This window comes from Aquila chrysaetos, chromosome 5 (assembly GCF_900496995.4).
Source record: "Aquila chrysaetos chrysaetos chromosome 5, bAquChr1.4, whole genome shotgun sequence".
Taxonomy (NCBI): Eukaryota; Metazoa; Chordata; class Aves; order Accipitriformes; family Accipitridae; genus Aquila; species Aquila chrysaetos.
Window position 1 is genome coordinate 49,196,831 of NC_044008.1, and position 22,562 is coordinate 49,219,392.

At 41.7% G+C, this 22,562-nt stretch overlaps 1 protein-coding gene across 14 annotated transcripts in view; it reads left to right on the forward strand.

Annotated features, from left to right (window-relative positions):
- SEMA6D (semaphorin 6D) overlaps positions 1-22,562 on the forward strand; it is a 231,900-nt gene that overhangs the window by 202,453 nt on the left and 6,885 nt on the right. For 4 of the 14 annotated variants that reach the window (XM_030014926.2, XM_030014921.2, XM_030014928.2 and 1 more), the window contains 16 exons: positions 14,425-14,581; positions 14,951-15,062; positions 15,639-15,699; positions 15,811-15,873; positions 15,957-16,058; positions 16,279-16,369; positions 16,647-16,766; positions 17,226-17,314; positions 18,099-18,316; positions 18,425-18,556; positions 18,753-18,908; positions 18,992-19,165; positions 19,917-20,057; positions 20,160-20,237; positions 21,093-21,184; positions 21,529-21,585. In XM_030014926.2, the coding sequence (XP_029870786.1) occupies positions 14,473-14,581; positions 14,951-15,062; positions 15,639-15,699; positions 15,811-15,873; positions 15,957-16,058; positions 16,279-16,369; positions 16,647-16,766; positions 17,226-17,314; positions 18,099-18,316; positions 18,425-18,556; positions 18,753-18,908; positions 18,992-19,165; positions 19,917-20,057; positions 20,160-20,237; positions 21,093-21,184; positions 21,529-21,585 (1,795 nt within the window). In that variant the 5' untranslated portion in view covers positions 14,425-14,472. Of the gene's footprint in view, positions 1-3,417; positions 3,646-14,421; positions 14,582-14,950; positions 15,063-15,638; positions 15,700-15,810; positions 15,874-15,956; positions 16,059-16,278; positions 16,370-16,646; positions 16,767-17,225; positions 17,315-18,098; positions 18,317-18,424; positions 18,557-18,752; positions 18,909-18,991; positions 19,166-19,916; positions 20,058-20,159; positions 20,238-21,092; positions 21,185-21,528; positions 21,586-22,562 lie in introns of those variants that run through there. The other 10 variants (XM_030014917.1, XM_030014923.1, XM_041123777.1 and 7 more) reach the window with 9 other exon arrangements.

Sequence of the window (22,562 nt, forward strand, 5' to 3'; positions counted from 1 at the left end):
GTCTTAGTACAGCTGGTCACACCTGGATTGTAGCTCTTGATTTTTATGGTTTTTAAATTCTTTTAAAAACATTGTTGCACTTAACATAGGATTGAGCATCCCTTGAAGTTGGGTGAAGCCCAGTTAGCTGGACAGAACCTGTATAGAAATGCTGAAATGCTTTGGCTATGCTTCCTTCTAAAAAAAAGAAATCTGAAGTCAAGTGGAGATCATACATGAATACAGTCAGTTTTCATCAAGTGTCATACAAGTGATATGACAGAGACTGTTTCGGTCCTAGTCTTTCTTTGTAAGACAAAGAAAACGGTTACATCAACGGCTTCTGTGCTTGTATAAGCTTATGTTGAGCTTACCTATGTTGCAGTCTCTCATATTTTTCAAGGAATACACTACGTGTTTGCTTTGCTTACTGAACAGAGGAGGTAGTGGTTGATTACATACTCGTGTGTTAAACATACCTATAATTCCAGTTTGAAAAATTCAGATGTCTTTCAATTGGATAAAGTAATAATTTGCTCCATGAGTAATGAAGAAAAGATGGAAGGCACATTACTTGCATTGGGTAGTACAAGTTATTTTCAGTCTTAGCAGCTCTGTATGTAATTAAAAGAGTTCAAATGTTGCTTTCATCAAAACTGCTGTTTGGACAGATGATCTCTTTTCTTAAGCATCAGATAAGCTACGGCAGTTACCGTTAAAATCCATCTAAGCCATTTTATTAAGTTGTTACTTGTTCTGCGAATAGCTGCCAGCCTCGAGTTCAAAAGAAAGTAGGTTCTGATTTGTTCCCATGTCACATGGAAGAGGTGTGCAGTGAAAAATCGTATTACTGCCCTTCCGATGCTGTTTTCCGGAGCTCTGTGTGTTGTCTGCCATACCCCACTTTCACTCGTCGTGGCTTGACAGTAATGATAGTATAGCTAATATCAGAAGTTGGTTCAGTTTATTCAAACAGGAAGACTGTTGAATTGTCCCACTTCCAAAGTCAAATGTTTGTGTTAAGCACAGAGATCAAATCTGTAGTGCACATACATAACATATGAGTAGTGTTTATTTCCCTAACTTTTCTATTCCATTCGGCTTTTGTTGGCTAACCCAGATTAGCATTTTAACAACCCTGAAGTGAACTTCTGCCATTCTCCCTGCTTGGACAGTGTGTGTAGACCATCCATCATCCTGTCCTTGGCCACAACAGGCTACTGGCTCCATAACCATTTGGAGCTACTCAGAAACCATCCGACTGTGAACAGCACAGCTGGCTACAGCAATTTTTTCTTCCACACCACTGGCAGCATTGTCTGGCTATGGTAACTAAAGTTAACGTCCAGAACATGAAGTTTCTTTAGTTTTGGCACCCCAGCCCCACTGCAGCTCAGTGGGCACACCTGCAGAAGGGCTACAAAATGGCTGCAAGGAGTGAAACAACTGCTGGACTCTTTCTTTTCAAGGCTCCAGTTTGGAGACAGCAACCTGTTGTTTGGAGTGAGATTACATTAACTCCGTACTTACTCGAGAGGGAGCTTGCTAGCTGAATCCTGTGCTCTTCAATTTGCAGATCAGGGTGTGCTTTGAAAGCCGCCAGCTAAAGAAACAGAACTTGCCGCTTTAACTTAGCCACGCAAACTGCCAAAGAGCACAGAAAGAAATGGAGAATTTCGGCTGTGTATTTCACACATTCTTGTAGAAGTCTTTTTAGTTCCACAACGGAAACCATGTGATTTCACAGGATCTGTGCCCAGACTCTAATACTTGCTACAGATGCTTTCCTTGGTTTGTTTTGCAGATCTATGAATGCAGTAGGAAAGAAGTCGTTACAGGATTTATTGTTTTAATTCGGACGTGTGCTATGAATGGCAGGTAACCAGCAGGTGAATGTACTTGTGGCTCTGTGCTAATTTTACTTGTCGAGATTTTTGCATAACTTAAATAAATTGGCCTAGCATGGCTGTCTGTCATGTGTGAGCCACAGCTTTCTTGCTAGAAGAGAACTCTTGCTTTCAAGAGCAAAGGAGGTCAAGAGGTGTTACCAGGCAGGAAGGGGCTGGGTGGAAGTGGAAGAGCAAAGAAGTGGTGGTGGAAGAGGAGGAGCGAGGAGCTCAAGCAAGGAAGTGACATTTGTTCTGTCCAGAATGGTTACAAACCTTGTAAATGAAATGGGTCCCTGGACAGCTTTGATTTATATTCTCCCACAGCAGATTGGCCTTGGTCTGCCTGACCTTGGTAACATTATAGAGGTCGTATTTGCACACAGATACTCTTCTTGCAAAAAGGTTTGTTGTTGCTGCTGTTTTGTTGGGGTTTTTTTAACCATCGCATCTAAGCGCCAAATTGCAGCCCAGGTTTCTAACTTGGTAGGCGCTGGATAAACGCAGAATAAAAAGGATGGATCCTGTTCCCCACAGTGGATGGTTTAAGAGAAGAGACAGCAGATGGGTACAGTCAGGCAGTGGCCTCTAGAAGCAGGAGAGCTGCGTTGGCCTGCATAATCAGCAGCCGTGTTAGTGCACAAGCCGCCTAAACATAGCTGAGCTGCGTGTGTCGGGGAAAGGGGGCACACGTGCTTGTAGGCATCAGAGGCAAAGGAGAGCTTTGAAGAGGGCTTGGGATGAGAATGAGGAGTTAATTGGCAGATGCGTGTTGGGGAGCTCTTCAAGTGCATGAGGGACAGCAGGGAAGCAAACAGAGAGGTGCTCGTCTGGAAAGGTAACAAGTGAGCAGGGGGGGACCAGCATCACAGACTGGCTGCCCACCAGAGGTAGGAGTGAAACCTCAGAAGAGATGAGGTGATCAGCTGGTCACTCAGCTCAGCTATTACTGCAATAATAGGCTTTTCTTAATGTGAGCCACATAGTTCATCTCTCTTATGCCAAATGGTCCTGACAGCTGGGTCTCTGCTTTCCCAAGCAGCAGTAAGGTACCAGCTCACACCTCTGTTGGGTAGGACCTTCCTCAGAGCTTTACTGTGGCATGAAACAAAAGGTATTTCCCTTAAGTGATGCTGCTGTGCTTCCCAGGCGTGTTTATGGATGCTGGTGGTCGACAGGGACTGCAGCAGCCACAGCAGCAACAGAAAATGTTGCCGCTATTTCTGTGTATGTCCATCGTGACAGATGCACTTTGGGGTCAAAAGAAAATTTGCACGCTTGTATTTCAAGCCCTTGTTTATATATCCCTCTACTTGGGTACCCCCTTCCCATGTTGTGTGAGCATTTCTGTGTCCTATCGGGCTGTGTAACCATCCTGTTTGGGGAGACTATGGAGAAGAAAAATGTGTATTTAACTTACAGAAGCCTCAGTGTATAGTTAAGGATACAGTATTCAAATTCTAGTTGGTGTTTGAATGTAGCCCAGTGTTAGTGAGGGAGCTGCGACTCTGCCTGTTAGTGTAATGGTAGTTAAAAATGAGGGCTGTAAGCAGTCTGCATGTTCCCAGAGTGGTGCAGCACCCAGGTGTTAAATATCAGAGTACTGCCTCGTGGGTCAGGGGGGCTCAGTGCCCTGTGGAAGCAACTTGAGCCAACCAAGCTGCAAGGCAGGAGAGGGCCCTCTGGCTTTCCAACAGTTGTCCCAGAGCCAGCATTGGCACCCCTTGCAAATATAGCGCTCTTGTGTATTGCCACCTGGAGACGAGTGCTGAAGAGAAAGGTAAGGATAACAGAGGAAAAGCAGTGGTGTGAAAGCTGTCAACAGTGTGTGAACAATGTTCCCAGGTGTCTCATGAAAGCAGTATTAAGGGGGGGGAAGTCATCTTGCAGAGTTGAATGGTTTCTTTCAATTTGCAAACTTCTGCTCTCTGTGACAGTTTCTTTAACCCAGCACGTGTTTATAAAAGATTAACACTGAAAAACCAGTAATTTGGGTTTGCTCAGTAAATCGTATTTCCTTCATAAAGGAAATACTGCGTGGATATTTTTAGCATTATGTAGGTTTTTTCTTCAGTGATAACCTCAGAGAAAAATAATCAAATCCCATGCTTTGGGGATTAATCTGATTCCCTGCAAGGGTACAGATAGAATATTTTTTTTTTGTCTTGTGTACCGCTGGACAGGTTTTACTGTGAGAGTGGATTATGGCTTTTTCCTCCCCCTAAAGCATCAGGTTTTCATCCTTGCCAGAGACATAACAAGCACGGCTCGTGATTGAACAGTGGTCTTACGTGGCCAACTATGCCAACACAAACCTAAATGTACTTGGTGCAGCTGTAGAGGAAAAATAGACCTGCAGACATGTATAGTGTGGGGGTCAGATATGATTATTTAGTCACATTCTTACACTGGCCCAATATTACTAGTGATAACACAAGGATTTAGGGAAACATTGCAATGTATTGGGGATCTTGGGAGGCCGGTGTGGAGGAGAGAATGGGACAGGCTGTAATGTAAAGCTTTAAAGCCCTAAGTCTCATTCCCTGATTTGCCACAGATTTCCTTTTGACCTTGATTCAAGCACTTGCAGTCCATATGTTACTGATTTGAAATTTTTCTTTTTTTACTTGTAAAGGTCTGATCCATGGCTTCTTTGTGGCTCCCTAGTCAAAATGCCTAAGTAGTGTGATGCAAATACTTCCCTGCCTTACAGGATGAATGTTATCATGAGGTGATGTAGCCCAAGTGAAAGACAGAGGGGAGGGAGAGCTGGTGCCCAGCATGGCTGCATCCTGTTCCAAACAACTGCCGAGTATGGGCTCTGCAGATTGCGTTTGGCCTGTGGAAAGCGAGCAGTTCTGTGATGCAGAGAATTCCCCAAACTGATGTGGTGCAGCACAGGGACATGCCCAAGCTTGGGACCCAGAGCAGGATAGCCATGGCTGCACACTGCACCAATCCTGCCTCCAACCCCAAGCTAGCAACAGTATGGGTATAATTTACCTAACTGCATTTATATCAGTTTAATAACTTCAGCAGACTGTAGGGCAAGGAATCAGCTGGATCAAATCCTGCACTAATACATCTGATTTTTAAATAAATAAAAATAAATTTTTCACCACTACCCCTCTGTGTTCTTGATAAGCCAGCTGCTCCCAGAAGACCCTCAGCACAGGCACCTCTCAAGACACCTCTGTCCCTCTGACTGTCCCCAGGGGCTCACAGCATTGAGCACCGATGTTCCCCCCTCTTGCCTGTGGATATGTATGTACATACATTTACAAATACACACTTGGAGACTACAAAAGCAGCAAATATAATAATGTGATCCAACTGTTCAGTGCTAGGCTAGAAAGAAGTGTTTTTCTGCCATTATGTGAAAATTTAGCGTGACTGGAACAGAGTCTGCATTTGATTAGGCAATTTAAGAAATGTAAGAGACCTCATACTGTAGGGCAGTGCTGCAAAACAATTGCTCGGAACATGTTCTAAAATTGGTTTGCCTTCACCAGATTTCCATGTGTTTCTGCACGACATCTCAAATGAAAATATGAGTAGTCACGTGGCAACTGACTACATTTTGGTATTATGGTAAATAAAAGCAGCAGTTTAAACAATTATCCCAAATTCTGAGTAGCCTTTGAGATGAAAAAACACAAAACTCTCCTCCTGTTTACTTTCCAGCTTGGGAAAGACATTTCATAACACATCCTTTCACTGGCATAGTTAATCTCTAATGCTTAACAAGATAATAGTAATCATTAACTTTGAGCTTAGGCTTCTTCCAGGTTTTCATGCCTGCATTTTGTACATGTAATTGATTGTGCCCAGGAAAGTGGCAGAGCATGTGCTTTGCATATACAAATAGGTAACTGGGTGGCCAGCTACCAGATTTGTCCATGCAGAAAACCCCAAGACTAGTTAAAAGCGCGTTGTTCCCCAGTCTCTATAGGCAATATTCCTGTGGGCAAGGCTGGCTGGCTGACTGACTGTTCCAGCTCTGAGAACGGCATGCTGATAATACCAGCGCAGTGCTTAAGAGGCTCTGATGTGTTTCTTGCCAGTTGATAGTCTTCTCCTGTCTCTCCCCTCACATTTTCCAGCAGCCATTTACTTTCTCTTTGAAGTGAGAGCGGTGGCACGCAGCAGCCTTTTCCCCGGCAGCAGCAACTCAAGCCAGTGAGCCCCATGGTCTAGCAAGGCACAGCACTGAGATGCTGGAGGGATGTTTATAGCAGGGGAGAGCAGTGGGTGGGAAATGATGCTTTCTGGGGTGCGGTTGACAGCAACCTTGTCTGGGGCACAGCCTGTTGAAGAGCAGATGTGCTGTCTCCACAGAGCAGATCTCTTCTTCAGCTGTCCTGCTTGAGGCGTATTCTTTCCCCCAAACCTCCCTTCCATTTCAAAACATCCCATTCACTTCATCCTGTAGGCAAATCCTGACCTCCTGGGCTCCAGCCACGTCTCGAATGGGCAGTGCTTATCTCTGGGATCAGGGCTGGAGCACTGCTCAAGGTGAAGGTTGCTTTCTCCACTGCTGGGAGACAGCAGGGCTCGCAGACAGGAGACCCAGGGGTGCTGCCAGCAACTCACTCTGGCTGTGGCGTCAGCTGGACTTGTGCAGGTTGTGCCCGAGACCTTCATTACGGCCTCACCTGCAAATACTGGTTTCTACCTGTCCCAGAGCTGCCTTATCAGATGATGCCTAATTGTGCTGAAATGAGTGGCAGTTTTGCTATGTAAATCACATACTGTAGGCTTGCAGGAAGAATGCTTGCTTACTTCGCTTATGGTGCTCACCCACGTTTGTAGCCAACCCAAGATGGAGGAAAAGGTAATATACTTGGGTCTAGGTTTTAGGCTTTTGTTCAGGGCCGAGGGGGGAAGTTTGGTTATTTCTAAACCCACATCCAAGCCTATATGTACTGCTGTAAGTAGTTAGATCTTCAGCATTGTGGTTTAAGAGTTGAGTGCTCTGGTTTTCAGGATAAAGGTATTTTAGACTAAAAAACACTGTGGAAAAGCACCAGGCACCTCTGACACAGCTGTGAGCTGGAGGTACTCAAGAGTTCACCCTGATGAGCCACAGCTGCTCTCCCCAGCACGGTAGCATTGCTTTCCTTGTGTTGGGGTCGAGGCAGGGGTAGGAGCTGGTGCTACCAGTGCTGCCCACGGCCAGGAATTAATGGAGGATCAGTGCTGAGAGTATAAAACAAACCCTGAACATCACTGTATTGACATTCTCTGCACCAGTCCTTGGACACTTTCACAAATAAATTTAGTATTTCCTAGGGCAGTCTCAGCTGGGCACAAGCAGTTTGAATTAATAAAATGCAGGCCTGCTAAAATGGTGAATCCAGAGCACTGCTGAAGTTAAAGTACCTTGCACTTTATCACCGATAGCTCAACCCTGCAAACTTTCAAGGGGAACAAGTCCTGCAGGAGCTTTGTAAAACAGAACAGATTCAACCATAGATGGGAGCTGAAATCAAAGGTTGGTTTCAGCTGGAGGACTTTTGTATCACCCTGGTAAGGGAAGGTGGTTAACATTCACTCTCAAAAATTAACTTAAAATAAACATAATTGAAGCAATCACTTACAGTTTGCTCAGCATTTTATTTCCTTTCTTGCTGAAGCTACCTTGTGTTAGAGTAAATTTTTGTTCACAGGAGATTTTAGCCCTCAAAGTGCATCTAATCAACCACTAAACACTTGCATCATTAGAAGTCACCCTATCCATTTTGCAAGTGTTCTGTCAGCTTGTTCTAGAGCAAGAGGGGTGCGCTTTCTGTAATGTTAAAAGCCTGCAAACAACTGAAGTGTAACTAGCAATACCGTAAGCCAATTAAGATGAAAGCTGTGATACTCAGTGGTAGGGTTTCATCACTTTAATATTAAACTATCTTTTTTTACTTAGGCATAGATCAAGAGGTGTTAATGCAGAGTCCTTAAAAGAAATCAAGTATTATGTTAAAAATAACAGACCTGTTATTTGCATTTTCATGCTCAATTAATATCACACCTCCAAATGTCCTAATTTTTTTCTTCAGAGCTGCAGATTTTAAAGTTGTTATAGAAAGTAAGGATGGCTACATACTGCAAGTTTAAATTTGAGCGTACCTTTATAGGACAGAAACAGTTTTTCTTGTCTATTTATTCATACAAAATCATGCTGTAAGTTTCTAGAAAGGACTACAAGAATTAAGTATGTTTCTTTTACTATAACCACAAATATTTTCCTGTGTTATTTGATAATTAGACAAAAGAGTCTGTCACCAAACTCCACAATATGAATTTATCACATCATAGACAATCTCTGAGACTCAAGTGTACAGTAAACCCCTGTGTCAGGCATTGCCTTCAGGAACCTTACTGAAGTCAGCCTTCATTAGAAGAAACACATTTATACTGGAATGCCATTTGAAAAAAAAAAAAAAAATTAAAAAGAAAATCACAGTTACATTGATGCAGGCTGTTGTACCCTTGTTTTGGGAGGACTTACCACACTGAAAAGCAATTGCATCATTGGAGAACCTGTGTGTAGATATGACCTAAAATGGGAATCTAATCCTCTGCTTCTCATAATAGATACTGATACAGATTTTTAAGGCAAATGTTGCATTCTATGTGGAATACTTTCTGGCTTGTAAGCAAATGACTCGTTATACCCATTTCATGCAGTGAGACATAGAAAAAAGGACCAAGACCAAAAAAATAGAGGTAGGGTAAAGAATTGTTTACTGCCTTTCTAGAGTTCAAGCCACCAGAGCCTGGGCCATGCTGGTCTTATATTTTGACTTGGATGATACAAAAATGCTGCATTTCATGGTTTGACTACCAAAACACACTTTGGCCTGGATCCCCCAGTGTGTGGCTCTGCTCTAGAGTTATTTTATCCCGTGCACAGCAGGGATAAGGCGGTATTCTGAGTGAATATTCTGGTGCATCCATGGTTGCCAATGCATACATTTCTACAACAAGTCTAGGGCACCACTGAAGGCAGCCTGTGCCACCTTCACATATTTTCTTCTAAATGTTTTATCTTCTCAAAAGATTGCCGTGCTTGACAAACCAAAATTCAGTGACAACCTACCTTTCTGTACTATGCACTAGTGAAGCGCAGCTCCAGCCCCTGTACCAGCACCTTACTGGCAAGCTGTTCTCTCTGCAGCTGGCTCAAGAAGTTGAACTTTTCCCACCTGGTAGCAGTTACCATCAGGAAGTAAACTCATGTGTGAATCCTTAGCCCCCTAAAATAGAGTCACTGCCAGCATACCTTTTAACTTCATGAAGGCCAGAATTTGAACCATACCCTTTTCAACCTGCAGTTAGTGGGCCATAAGTGATTTGTACATCAAAAGATAATCCCTGAGGCAATAGTAAACAATATTTTTAGCCTTTTTACACTAGTCCTTTGCATCAAAAAAAAAGGCAGGGGGGTGCTAAACACAAGTAAGTTCCCATTCAGAGACTAACATAACTTTTATTTGGTTGCAAGTGAAATCTGTTACTTGCTGTAACCCGGCCAACAGATCTTTGTTGTTTGAGTAGTCTTCTGGTTAAAGAGCTTTGGAGCACTGATTTGGCCAACTGCTCAGTGCCCTGAAGCCGCTGTCCGAGGATGCACTGTGACCCTCACGAGGGGCTTGTCTCAAGGGCTGAGATGAGTGGAAGTTGCTGAGTATTGCACAGGATCTGCTTTGCTCTCGGTCAGAAGGAGGAACTGAAGTCTCAGTTGTAGGCCCCGAGAAACTTGCTGAGCATCTGTGAACAAGCAGCGGTAAAAGATTTTTTTGTTTTAACTTTTATTTATTATTAGAGTGGTTTCATGCTCAAAATTTTGGAAGGTACCATCACAGGTATGCACTAGTTCGTGCATTTGTGCTAATTAGTGCTGTCAGGGAGCCATTTACATGCAGGAAGGAGCAGAGGACAACAGGGATTTCCTGATCTGTCAAAGTCCAGTCACTTGGGATTGTGGGAAACCACATCACATAAATTGGCTAAGCTCAGCATATTACTAATGGGTTCTGCCTGTCCCCCCTCAACATTACGGTTAATGCATACCTCCAAGCACGGAGGAGATCCTTGATCTCACCTAACAGCCTGATTTTGCCCTGTGTCTGGTGGAGAAGGAAGATGATGTAGTCATTTCAGCCTTTTCATGCTATGTGCCTTTTTTTCAGCTTTTATTATTGCAACCCTTTTCTCCTTTGCCTTGCCAAACTCTCCACAAGTGAACTAACTTTTAGGATATATCTTTTGTTCTGACCTATCTTGAACTTCAGCCTGGATTTGCCATACCACACTCCTGTCTGTGCTTAGCATTTTGAGAAGCATTTATTGTGTTAAGGAGACTTTTAAGTCTTTTGGGGGGGGTTGGGTTGGTTTTTTGTGGGGAGGGTGTTGTTTGGGGTTGGTTTTTTTTTTAGTGAGTAGAAGGTATTGCATCAGTCTGGTTTGAAGCTATTTTATGTGTTGCTTCTCTCCAGCTGGCTGAATGCCCTTTCCCTTCCCCCCTCCTCTTTTACGTGGCAGCGCACAGAAAGATGATTGATGGAATGTCACCAGTGCGTTGTCAAAGGCTGGAGTAGATTAATGGGCAAGAAACACCAGCCTGTTCCCCTTCATGTGTGATTGTTTGAAGGAGGGCTCATATTTTAACAGAAATTATATCCTGCTTCTCTGGATTCCCCCAATCAGGAATTGAAGGATGGGATTCGTATCTGAAATTGAAAGGTGCCAGTGACAAAGAGCCAGTTTATTACTTGGGACAACTGCTACCTTCCACTTGACCAACAGCCCTCGCCCTGAGGCCTGTTTCAGTCAGGCTGCTGTCGTCTTTACCGATGGGGATTTATGCCACCAGTTAACGTTTATACCTCTGTTTCTTTGTATTTGCCTACACAACTAGTTATGGCATAGACCAAATGGCCGGAAGATCTCTGATCTGTTACTAGCTTTTCCACCTGGGTGACGTTGGCCAATTTGCCTGTGCTGCAAGGAATGATCACGCGTCACCCAGAGCAGCTCAGATCCTTTGACAAGGCTTTTTTGGTGGTTGGCCTTAGTCAAAAATTCAGTCTTGATCTGTGCCTCAATTCCCCAGCTGCAAAACAGGGATAGCAATATGGTAATTTCCAAACATTGCACTTGCCGTGAATTGTTTCCTTGCAGAAATGCTAGGAATGCAATTTATAAGAGAAATTAATCAAAGACTGGTCTGAATCTGAATCCTGGCTGGGGAAAAATAATCAGACCCAGAGTATGATGTTTTCTGCATTTTCTTGAAGGTAGGCATTGCCAGCATTTCATAATCAGCTATTTTGGTCCAAACAGATACTTCAGCATTGTTATTTGTAGTCCCCAGTAGTGGCCTCCGTTAAAAGGTTTGAATGTGGCAAAAATTATGTCTTTCACACCAGCCTATCTGTATCTACCAGAAGCATACACCTGGCTGTCATAAACCCCTGTTCCAAGGGCTAGATGGAGCCCATTTTTTCTGATTATCCAGGGAACAGCTGTTACTCCAAGTTTATCCTCTTTTCAGTGGTTCTGATCTCAAGCCTGTGTCCAACCAGCTAAAAGGTGCATTTAAATACCTCTTGAAGCAGGTGCATTTCCTTTTCATATGTAGCTAGAAATCAGAGCTACTGTTCATTTTCTTCTAATGTTTTAACAAGCAAAATAATAAAGAAATCTGTACTTCTTACCTGGCTGGTAAGAAGTGATTACCTGTGGTTTGCTGATCCAGTGCAGCTCTCTGTCTGCTTTTTCGCTCTTGTCATGACAGAGGTCTGTGCTTCATGCAGCTGTAGACATTTTCTTTGATAGGGACTTGTGACAGGTGATGTTTAGTTAAGAGATTGCTGAACATAACTATTCTGCCTTTTATGTTCTCAGAGTTCACCTCTGGAGTATATTCAGAGGTTTGGGGTTTTTTTGAGGAAAACATAAATACGAGTTTGTTTCTGCTCTGGATGCAATCTCTAGGGAGACACATCCTGTGGTTTTACATTTACAAAACTTTGCCTTGTTTTAGGGAGCATGATATACCCCCTGAAATTTGAATCTAATTGAGAGAAGTGATACTCTCTTTGTTTACCTGGCATTTTGGTCGCTTCCTTTTTGGTTTTGTGACATTGTGATTTTAGGTCACAGTTTTTGTTGGCCAAAACACAGCAAATTGCCCTTTTGTTCTCTGCAGCCATTTCCTCCAGCCCAGAACACAGTATCTGCCTTTGTAAGGCAGGTTACATTCAAGTTTCCTATTTGTTGCCCCAGTGAATTCTTCCTAGACAGGACACTGGAAGGAAAGAGCAAAAAAGAAACTTCCTAATACGTGCCCATGCTTGATACTGGCAGAACTTGTACAGGTTGCAGGCTGTGTGCGTTTTGCAGCCAGGCCAGGTTCTCTTTGAGTCATGATGTGTGGGCCATGAACAGCCTCATCTTCTATGCTAACTAAAGCCTACATGGCTGGGAGATCTTCTTGCTCTTTGGCAATTTGTATTCATTTGTTCTCCAAGAAAACGAGGCTTCAGGGAGGACTTTTACTAAGCACCTTACAGATGTTACCGTGCACTGACTCAACGTACAGTTTGTGTGCCTCCCCTTTCTCTTCTTTCACTGGGATGTTAGTGGGTTGGATACTTGGAGTCTGCTTTTCTTGGAAAAAAGACACAAAAAAGAAATTGTGTAACCATTAATGATTTGTTATTGTGTCTGGGAGCCACTGTGCTGCAGGACTTTGCTCTAATGGTGCTTTCACAAGAAAGAACTAATTTGACTAACTTTATTAATTCCAGTTTGTTTTAAGTTTGCTCATCAGTAATTTAACGCAAGATGCTTCAGCTGAAGAGGCCATGTCAGGACAAGGAAGAGCAGAGGGAAAGTGCCAGGAATCATTAGTGTTTATTAACCACTGCACTCATCAATCTTGACTAAGAGCACAGCCCATTCGTTCTGGACTGGTGGACTGAGATACAGAAATATCATTAACAGTGGAAAATGCTTCTTTTGAGGTCAGTCTGTAATGGACAGGCATTCAGACAACACCTCCACCCCCAAATATTATCAGCCTTTAAGTTGGTGTCCTCACAGTCCTGCCGGAACTGACAGAGCTCAGCAGCCTTATGGAAGGAAAAAGCCCTGCCCCTAGCCAGCTGTAGCATCAATTAACAAATACAGTATTTTCATCCCCAGTAAACATTACTGAAAGGTTAAGTGTTGTTATGAAGGGGTTTTTTAATTGCTTTTCAAATTATTAAATGATTAATACTTATGTGCTTTGCTGGATCAGGCCTGGCACTTTGTGCTGGCAATGTGTAAATCTCACAGCAATTCTTGAAACATTAAAATGAAAAGACTTCTTTTTTTCTCTTTAGACAAAGAGTTTAATAACCAATTTCAGCAACTGCAGGACATCGAGCTGGTGACTCAAAGCTGTGACCTGTGAATCGGGGCTGAATGAATGCCTCCAAAAGGTTGGAGGAGGGAATAGTACTACATTTGCCAGGTTTCTAATGAGAAATATGACCCCTGCCCAGACCACTTGTGGTCATTAAGGATCGCATTTCACTTTGAGATGCGTTTTCTTGCATCCTACCCAAATTGCAACTTGAGTAGTTACATTCTGCTCACTAAAATATCCCTGCGGCTTAATTGGAGAAGTTGTTTCCCTTCCCCTCTTAAAAGCTTTGTTGTATAATGTTGTGGTGCTATCTTAGTATGTGCTGTATAATCTATAGAGCACACACACACACAAAACAAGCCCGCCGTGGAAGTCTCTGAAGTTGCTAGCTTCCTACAGTAACAAATAGAATTAGGGGGAAAGTGGCATCTTGGGAAACCAGCTCAGCGTTGTGCCCCCATTTGAGTCTCTTGCCATCCTTGCAAAGCATGGGACAAGCACTGTCACACTGCAGAGGCAGCATTTTCGCATTTACTGTGCACATGTGTAAATCACTGCACAAGGCAAAGCATCAAGTGTCTGGTCCTAGACATAAGGTCTTTTGCAATGAGCATGATAAGCTTAGTATTATGATGGCACAGCCTGGAAACAAGCAATAACTTTAAAACATGGCATAGATGTTTAGACAGATTGTGTATGTCATGACTTTTTGTGGATAAGATTTAGGTATTTTATGGGGAAAGGGTTTTATTGGATGACATTCAGTGATAGAGGGGATGGAGAGAGATTGTAGTTTAATTAAAATTCTAATCCTAAGTTTGACAATTTTTCTTGCCAGGTCAGCAGCCTGCACGTTCTGTTTGTGATTCCCGTGAATTAAATGGGCTGACAGGCGTCAGCTTCTTCGGAAATGCCTGTAAATCCAGCTAAAAATTAGCAAACATCAATATGTTTCAGAGCAGCTTTGAGTAGGGATATGTCACGCAGCAGTTTTCCATCAATGTACATACAGGAGCCTTTCATAAGCACCAATTTAGTCCACTGCTGCCAGTGCTCAAATACAAACAAAAAAACCCTTCTCCAGTAGGAAGTCCCATTTACTGTCCTGTGCTGCTGAAATCTCACTGGCGTGTTCCTGTTTTCCAGGTAGTTAAACAGTGTTGCCACGAAGGTAGTGCTCATCTTTCACCAGCCATGAGGCTTCCTCTGCTTTGTGCCTCCGTGATGCTAATAAGTCTGTCCCAGTGCCAAGCTGTCAGCTTCCCTGAAGATGAGGACCCTATTAATGTTGTTGACTACCACTGTAAGTAATCTGCAAATGGTGCTAACCACTGGGGAAAGAGTTTTAATGTTTGGGTTTTTTTCTTTGGGAAGTTAAAAAAAAAAAAAAAGTCGTCTGTTTCCTTTCAAATTGAAATGTGTTTACTGGCTTTGTATCTTTAATAGAACACTTAATCATTTTCTTAAAAAAGCAATCAGAAATACAGCAATAACTTCAGGAAAAAGAACATTTGCTGACATTAGCCATCTTTTTCTCATTTATATTCAAGACATTACTCAAGGAATTTAGTTTAAACCCTTCTACACCTAGTATATACAGCTAATCAATGCCATATATTGATTCTTTAGCTCTATAATCCTGAGTGATGGTGTAGCCCATTTTTACTTGCAGATTCAAGGCAATATCCAGTATTTAGAGGACGCCCTTCAGGCAATGAATCTCAGCACAGACTGGACTTCCAACTGATGTTGAAAATTCGAGACACACTTTATATCGCTGGCAGGTAATTTTCCTTCACTCAGTTCATTAGATTAAAATTCTTTTCTCTTCTGGTTTTGCATTTATGTGTAAAATTCATTTAGAAAAATCTGCAGAATATGATAAAAATAAGAATTGGGAGAGGACTTCCCAGAGAAATATACCGTATCTATGGCCAGTGCATGAAAATTGGATTTGAAGGCTGCAGTTACTGTAGTTACGCTAAACCAATGATCAAATACTCTTTTACCTCTTTTATATTACTGCCCTGATCATTTTAAACTTGGACTGACACATCAGGGATGGTAGGAAGTGAGTATAGCACACTTGAAATTTACAGTCCGGATTAGTCTTCAGCAGAATGGAAGGACAGAGATGGATAGCTGGACACTGTAGGTGCTGTCTAAGGACCATACCAATAAAAATCAAAACCACCCCATGTTGCCCATGACCAGTCTTCTCCGATTTGTATTAAACACATAATAAATCCATAAGCATTTCATAGAAGTTTCTGGTCTAACAGAACACTCTAAAAATAGATTTAGCTTATAAAAAATAAGGCAAATGAATTAATGAATTTACTTGTGTCTTTTTGCAAAAGGGACCAAGTTTACACTGTAAACTTAAATGAAGTTCCAAAATCAGAAGTCACTGCAAGCAAGGTGAGTAGATACAGGTGCTGGCAAGGGAGAGGTATTTTCTTTGGTTTTAATTTTTTTAAGATTTTTTTGTGGAAAGGAAATCTAATGTTCTTTTCTGGTTTGATTTAACAGAAATTAACATGGAGGTCAAGGCAGCAGGACAGAGAGAACTGTGCTATGAAAGGCAAACATAAAGTAAGCTTAGCACATACATCATAGAAAAACAACACAAATATATACGTGAAGTCTGTGATTAATACATCTTACTCTCTTTTCAGGACGAATGCCATAACTTCATTAAAGTCTTTGTTCCAAGGAATGATGAGATGGTGTTTGTCTGTGGAACAAATGCATTTAACCCTATGTGCAGATACTATCGGGTAAGAATATTGAAAACATCATTAATCTGTTACTGGGTTTGCTTGCACTAATTATGCTATAGCAAATACATCCAGTGTGATTGGAGAGTGCTTCAAGGTGAAATAAAAACAGACAGAAGCCAATGTGCTGAATTAAGTTTTGTGGAAAGACAATGTTATACTTCTGTGCCAGTGTACAAAATAGAAATGGCACTATCACCCATTTATTTTTCTTCTCTAGCTGAATACCTTAGAGTATGATGGGGAGGAAATTAGTGGTTTGGCAAGATGCCCATTTGATGCCAGACAAACCAATGTCGCCCTCTTTGCTGGTAAGAACTTTTGCTTGTAATGAGTCTAAATGATTAATGACACCAAAGGAGCCAGAGAGCTTTTAAAGCAAGCACAGGAAAGCTAAAGGTGTCATGGTGCCCCTGCTCTTAAATTTTTAAAAGGGCCTCCAAAGGATTAGAAGCTGACCTGTTAATAAATAGGTTACAGCGCTTTGGGGAAGAGTAGCAGGAAAGAAATGGGGAAAAATACAGGCTAGTCAGAATTCTGTAGATTATTAAAGGCCTCTTAATGCCACGTTTTCAACTTCTGTTTTAGATGGAAAATTGTATTCAGCAACAGTAGCAGATTTCCTGGCAAGTGACGCTGTTATTTATCGCAGCATGGGGGATGGATCTGCCCTAAGAACAATAAAGTATGATTCCAAATGGATAAAAGGTAAGTTGGGGGAGTATTTTCCCATACACATGGCAGATGTAATTTCAGTGGCACAGAGGGTCAGGTAGCTCACAGCCAGCATGCTTTACACGTATGCTACAATGTTAGCATATATGCAGCTTTCCATATAGTATGATTACGACAAAAAAGCAGTTTAATACGAATAAAGCAAAATTTTTGTTAAATACATCAGTGAATGAATCTGCAGTAACAAAATACCTTAACTGAAATGCAATTTCTGTGAGGCCTTTTTACAGGCCATTAGCCAACATTAGAGACTTCAAGTTCATTTAAGCTCCAGCGCACCCATATTTGGACATCCTAAAGTATCTGGAAGACTGGAGCTCATGTTAGCTGGTATGGACCTGCGGAGAAGCCGCCAAGTCACACAGCATAGTCAGTGTCGTATGCTGATTAAGTAGTTCTTTGAAGTAACCTTCTCCTTACTCTTTCTTACAGAACCACACTTCCTCCATGCCATAGAATACGGGAACTACGTTTATTTCTTCTTCCGAGAAATTGCTGTAGAGCACAATAATTTAGGCAAGGTAGGTATCGTCACAGCGAGCTGTCAGGTAGCCATGAGTCGTAGCAGAATGAGATCATCCTAAAACAGCGTCAGTAACAAGCACAGTTTACAATACGAAGTAGGGGCTAATACAGAGTTCTCACAGTTTTCCCATCATTATAATTTACGGCGGGGGGCGGGGGCGGAGCAGAGAAATAGAACAGTGCATTTTTCAGCCAAAAAGTTGTTCCTGTTCTCTGTGCCTTGCTGTTGGGCAAGCTCGCTACAGGTATCTTTTAGTGTTGCTGTGGCCTTAGTGTTGCTGTTGCCTTAACACTTGTGGCAAGTAATGGAAAGTCTGAGGGTTTTTTCATGCATATTAAAGAAACAAAAGGAAACAACACAAAAGAAGAGTTTCAAAGAAGTTTCTCTAATGTCCCTGGATATTGAATAATTCAGTCATGCCAGTACAGAGTATAATACTCATGCCTCACCGTGGAAGGATATTCTATAATAAATTATTAAGTCCTTTACACATGGTTAATTAAAGTCTTTAAATCTCACTAACAATATGATTTTGAAGGGAAAAAAGGGTGGGGACAAGCTGCAGAGTTGCATTTGCTTGGTGATAGGTTAAGATGCCTGTGCACTACGAGCTAAACACTGTTTGCTTTCATCCTTTCTGTGCAGATAAATGGCAGCTTCCTGTTAACAAAATTGTCTTTGGTGTTTCATTAACAGCTCAGAAACAGGCACTGTCTTCCTTGCATCTCTCAAGCCTTTGTCCCTTTTCCTTTTGGTTTTTTTTTTTTTGCCCTTCACAGGCTGTGTATTCCCGTGTGGCTCGCATATGTAAAAATGACATGGGAGGGTCCCAAAGAGTCCTGGAGAAACATTGGACATCCTTTCTGAAAGCTCGGCTCAACTGCTCAGTTCCCGGGGATTCATTCTTCTACTTCGATGTTCTGCAGTCTATCACAGACATAATAGAAATCAATGGAGTCCCCACGGTTGTCGGTGTATTCACCACACAGCTTAACAGGTGAGAGATGAGCAACCTTACATCAAAGGTAGTTCTTTGGTTCTCTCTTACACTGAAATTGGTGCCATTGTAGTCTGAGTTCTTGCAACTATTTTTCTAATTTTGCAGCATCCCTGGTTCAGCAGTGTGTGCTTTCAGCATGGATGACATTGAGAAAGTCTTTAAAGGGAGATTTAAAGAACAAAAGACTCCTGACTCTGTTTGGACAGCTGTACCTGAAGACAAAGTACCAAAGCCAAGGTAAAAGGTTCTTACTCATGATGCCATTATATCGTCCTTGTAAAGAGCTACCTTAAATCAGCTGCACTCTTGAGTGTCATGTCAGGTAAAAACCAAAGCAGAGCTTTACACTTCAGCCATAAGGATGCTCATTAGCAGCCTGCCGTCTCTCATTAACTAAAATATCAAGAGGAAAACAATGTTGCTCTCCTTTCAGACCTGGCTGCTGTGCAAAACACGGCCTAGCAGAAGCTTACAAAACCTCCATTGATTTCCCAGACGAAACACTCTCCTTCATCAAATCTCATCCTTTGATGGATTCAGCTGTTCCCTCAGTCATTGAGGAGCCCTGGTTTACTAAAACACGTGTCAGGTATGACATCGTTCACAAATAACGCATGTGAAAAGGAAAACCAGAAAGCACGCTGTTAATGATACACCTTTTGGTCTTGATAGATACAGATTGACAGCAATTGCTGTAGACCACGCTGCTGGACCCTACCAGAACTACACAGTCATATTTGTTGGCTCCGAAGCAGGAGTAGTACTTAAAATCTTGGCAAAGACGAGGCCTTTTTCTTTGAATGACAGCGTGTTACTGGAAGAGATTGAAGCATATAATCATGCAAAGTAAGTATTATGAGAACACCTAAGCTCTTCATCTTGTCCTTGGTACCTAGCTAAAACAAATTATGGTAAATGAAAACCAACTCATTATCACCAACATCACCTCTTGTTTGTCATTTCACGGTGTTCCCTGTGTTGAATAACCTGAAAATATTTGGTCACTTGCCATTTTGCATGGGTTGAGTGAACAACCTAATTCCACTCCAGTGACGTCAATGATACAGTCTAATTCTTCCACAAATAGATACACTTCTTCCTGAGTATGACATGTCAGAACTGTCTGCTGCTGTTAAAAAGAAATGATGTGAGCTTATCTTGAGGGTTTCTCAAGAGTGACCAATAATGTATAAACTACATCTAATCATTTTAAACTTGTTTATTCTTGCACAAAGAATTTGGGAATGGAAGCGGTCCAATTAGACTTTACAGTCGTCCAATACAGGACTTTGGTTCTGCTCTGTTGAGATATTTATGCCGACCGAGAGAACAGAGAAAATGGATTTGGATTTCTTTCCTACATAGTTCAGCGAACTTGTCACCTAGCTGTAAATAAGAGCCAGAAGCTGGCATTTGATAACCCATAGGTTTGTTTAGAAATCACTCAGCAAAGACCAGTAAGTTACACTTATATATGTAAAAAGTCTCTTTTCAGCATCTGCATAGACAATAAATAAATAAAATGTTTGCAGTGTAAGCGTTGCACAAAGTACTACAGTTACTAAAATAATGGCCTCCCATTATTTTTGCTGACCAGGTGTAATGCTGAGAGCGAGGAGGACAGAAGAGTCATTTCCCTTCAGCTGGATAGAGACCACCATGCTCTGTTCGTGGCATTCTCCAGCTGCGTCATTAGAATTCCTCTGAGTCGGTGTGAGCGTCATGGGTCATGTAAAAAGTACGGCCCCGTTCCTGAACTCCCCCTTAAAGGAAGGGCACCAACATCTCTTAGGAAGGAAGTAAAAAAATGCATGATTTTTTGGGGTTTTTCTCTTGCAAGGGCATGTATTGCTTCACGGGACCCGTACTGTGGCTGGTTAGACCATGAGGCATGTGGAAGGGTGACACCAGGCATGCTGTAAGTATTCTTCTATGCTGTAAGTATTTTTTTTCAAATTAGCCCAGCATCTCTACATATGCTTTATAGACCACGTGAGCTCATATCCTATGCCTGTCCCCTTGCACTCAATTCATAAATCTCCATTATTTTTTTTTAAGATGTTTTTTTCAGTGTACTGTATATGTAAGAGAACAGAATGCTGAAGTCTGACCTAATTCTGCCATTTCTGGGTGAAGACTTACTTTCAGTGGGAGTTTTGGGGGGGGACAGGACGGTGGAGGACAAGCAGACCCGTAGGAAGAGCAGTTGGAGGCAGGAAGGCAAGAAATTGCTACCTGCAAACCTGAGCAGCTCAGAGAGGACAGTAGACAGTATGCTGCCCCAGGCGTGCTCACGGCCAGGGCACGGTCAATTGCAAATATGAAAGCACAGGGTTCACAGTGGGAAAAGAGTAAGATTTTGCCTCCACGCTGGAGCTTGGGTGATATATATGCATACCAAAGGCATTTTGCACAAATCAAGTCTGTAATATACAGTGCACATTAGCAGCTGTATCTGAAAAAGAGGCCTTTGTAGCAGGCCAGTGCAAAGTTTAACTAGTATAATTGGATTGTTGTATCTAAAAACAAGAGCATGCCCAATGCAAAAGATGTGATGAAGTTGCTGAAAAAAAGGGATTTTTTTTTTTTTTTTTCCCTATTTCTTGGCATAAGCAGGTATATAGAATTTTAAAGCCTGGTTATATATAACTTGTTCATTTTGTAAAATAATTTTGGGGGCCACACACTAGCTCTTGTATGTGATTCCATTTGCTACTTCCAGAAAAAAAAAAAAAATCACCATTTGTTTCCCTACTAATACTGTTAATTGCAGGTTCTCTTTGTTTGTTTCATACAACCACAGCACCGGAGGATATGTACAAGATGTCGAATACGGCAACACAGCCCAGCTTGGGGACTGCCATGGTAAGGCATAGTCATTGCTGCTCATTAATAATGTCTCAACAGTAGTCTGTGGCCACACCTCACTATGGATGTTAAATTTATGATGAGCTTTTCAGTAACATGGTAAACACATCAGCTAGTGTTACTGTGGATGTTCACAAAGCTGAGCTTTTTGGTCCTGGGTGGCAGAGTTTTGTCTTTCTTTCACCAGTTTACAACTGTTTGGGGTCTACAGCAAAGTATTGAAGAATTTATTTTTTGTAACCAGTAATATTTTAGTTTTTATTTTCCATTACTCAGGTTTGAGATCTTTTGCTTTCTTTTTGTTACTTTTTACTGATTACTTGTTCCTTTAATTCTTTTAGAAATTTTGCCTACTACAGCTACACCAGATTACAAAATATTTGGCGACCCAACATCTGGTTAGTTTTTTTTAATTTTTTTGAATTAATGACCTTTACTTTCCTTCAGTTCAGCATTTTCAGCCCTTTTTTCCTTCCTTTTGCACAGTTGGCAATCCTCCATTTTTGTGCTTTTACTCATGTTCCCACTGATGGTAAAGATAGTCAGACTCTTCTCACTCAGCACTTCACCCTGTGTAGCCGCATGTTAACAGCTCATTATTTATTGAGACATCTTTTATTAAAGAGCCTGATTAACATAGATGACATCTTCACTGCACGAACGTCCACTAAGCTTTTACTCTTTATCCCCAGCCATGCATTTGTGAATGCCCCTATTGGTCATCTCTAGTAGATGAATGGCAGAATTTCATCATTTTCCTCCTTACCTCTCCTTTCCTCTTTTCCTTCTTTCCCAGCAAGCTTTTTGCACAAATACACATTTTCCAAAATGTGTATTTCTATATTTTTTTAAATGTTTTAAGCAGTTTATGCTAATGGAAAAAATTTAACATCACAAACTATGTAGCTGAATGAGGACTTGTGTAGACAAAGGTGGCTTAGAAAAAACTTTATGCATTGGTGTCAGATGGACTTTCGCATCCTTTTCTCCTTCAGTGATTTTTCTAATAGTGTTTTCACCGTCAGCCCCTACTGTTCAGGGAGACAGGACCCGGTGCTCCTCTGTTGAACTCAAAAGCAGAGCCTGTGTTGACTTTGACAGGAGCAAGACTGAGCCCTTATTTTCCAGTCTTTGCTCCCAGAACTTGGGCCTCTGCTTTCAAACCAAGGGCACATTTCTGACTGACAAATATGAAAATAATCTGTTTGTATGTTAAATTTATAAGAGCGCAACAAGAACATTATTTTGCCTTTTGGTTTCTGATATTTGCACTTCTGTAACTTGACAAGAAGTAATGTTTGAGACAAATATTTCCCAGATAAACTTACCTATAACGTAAGTTAAGAGACTCACTTAGGAAAGCAAAAAAAAAAAA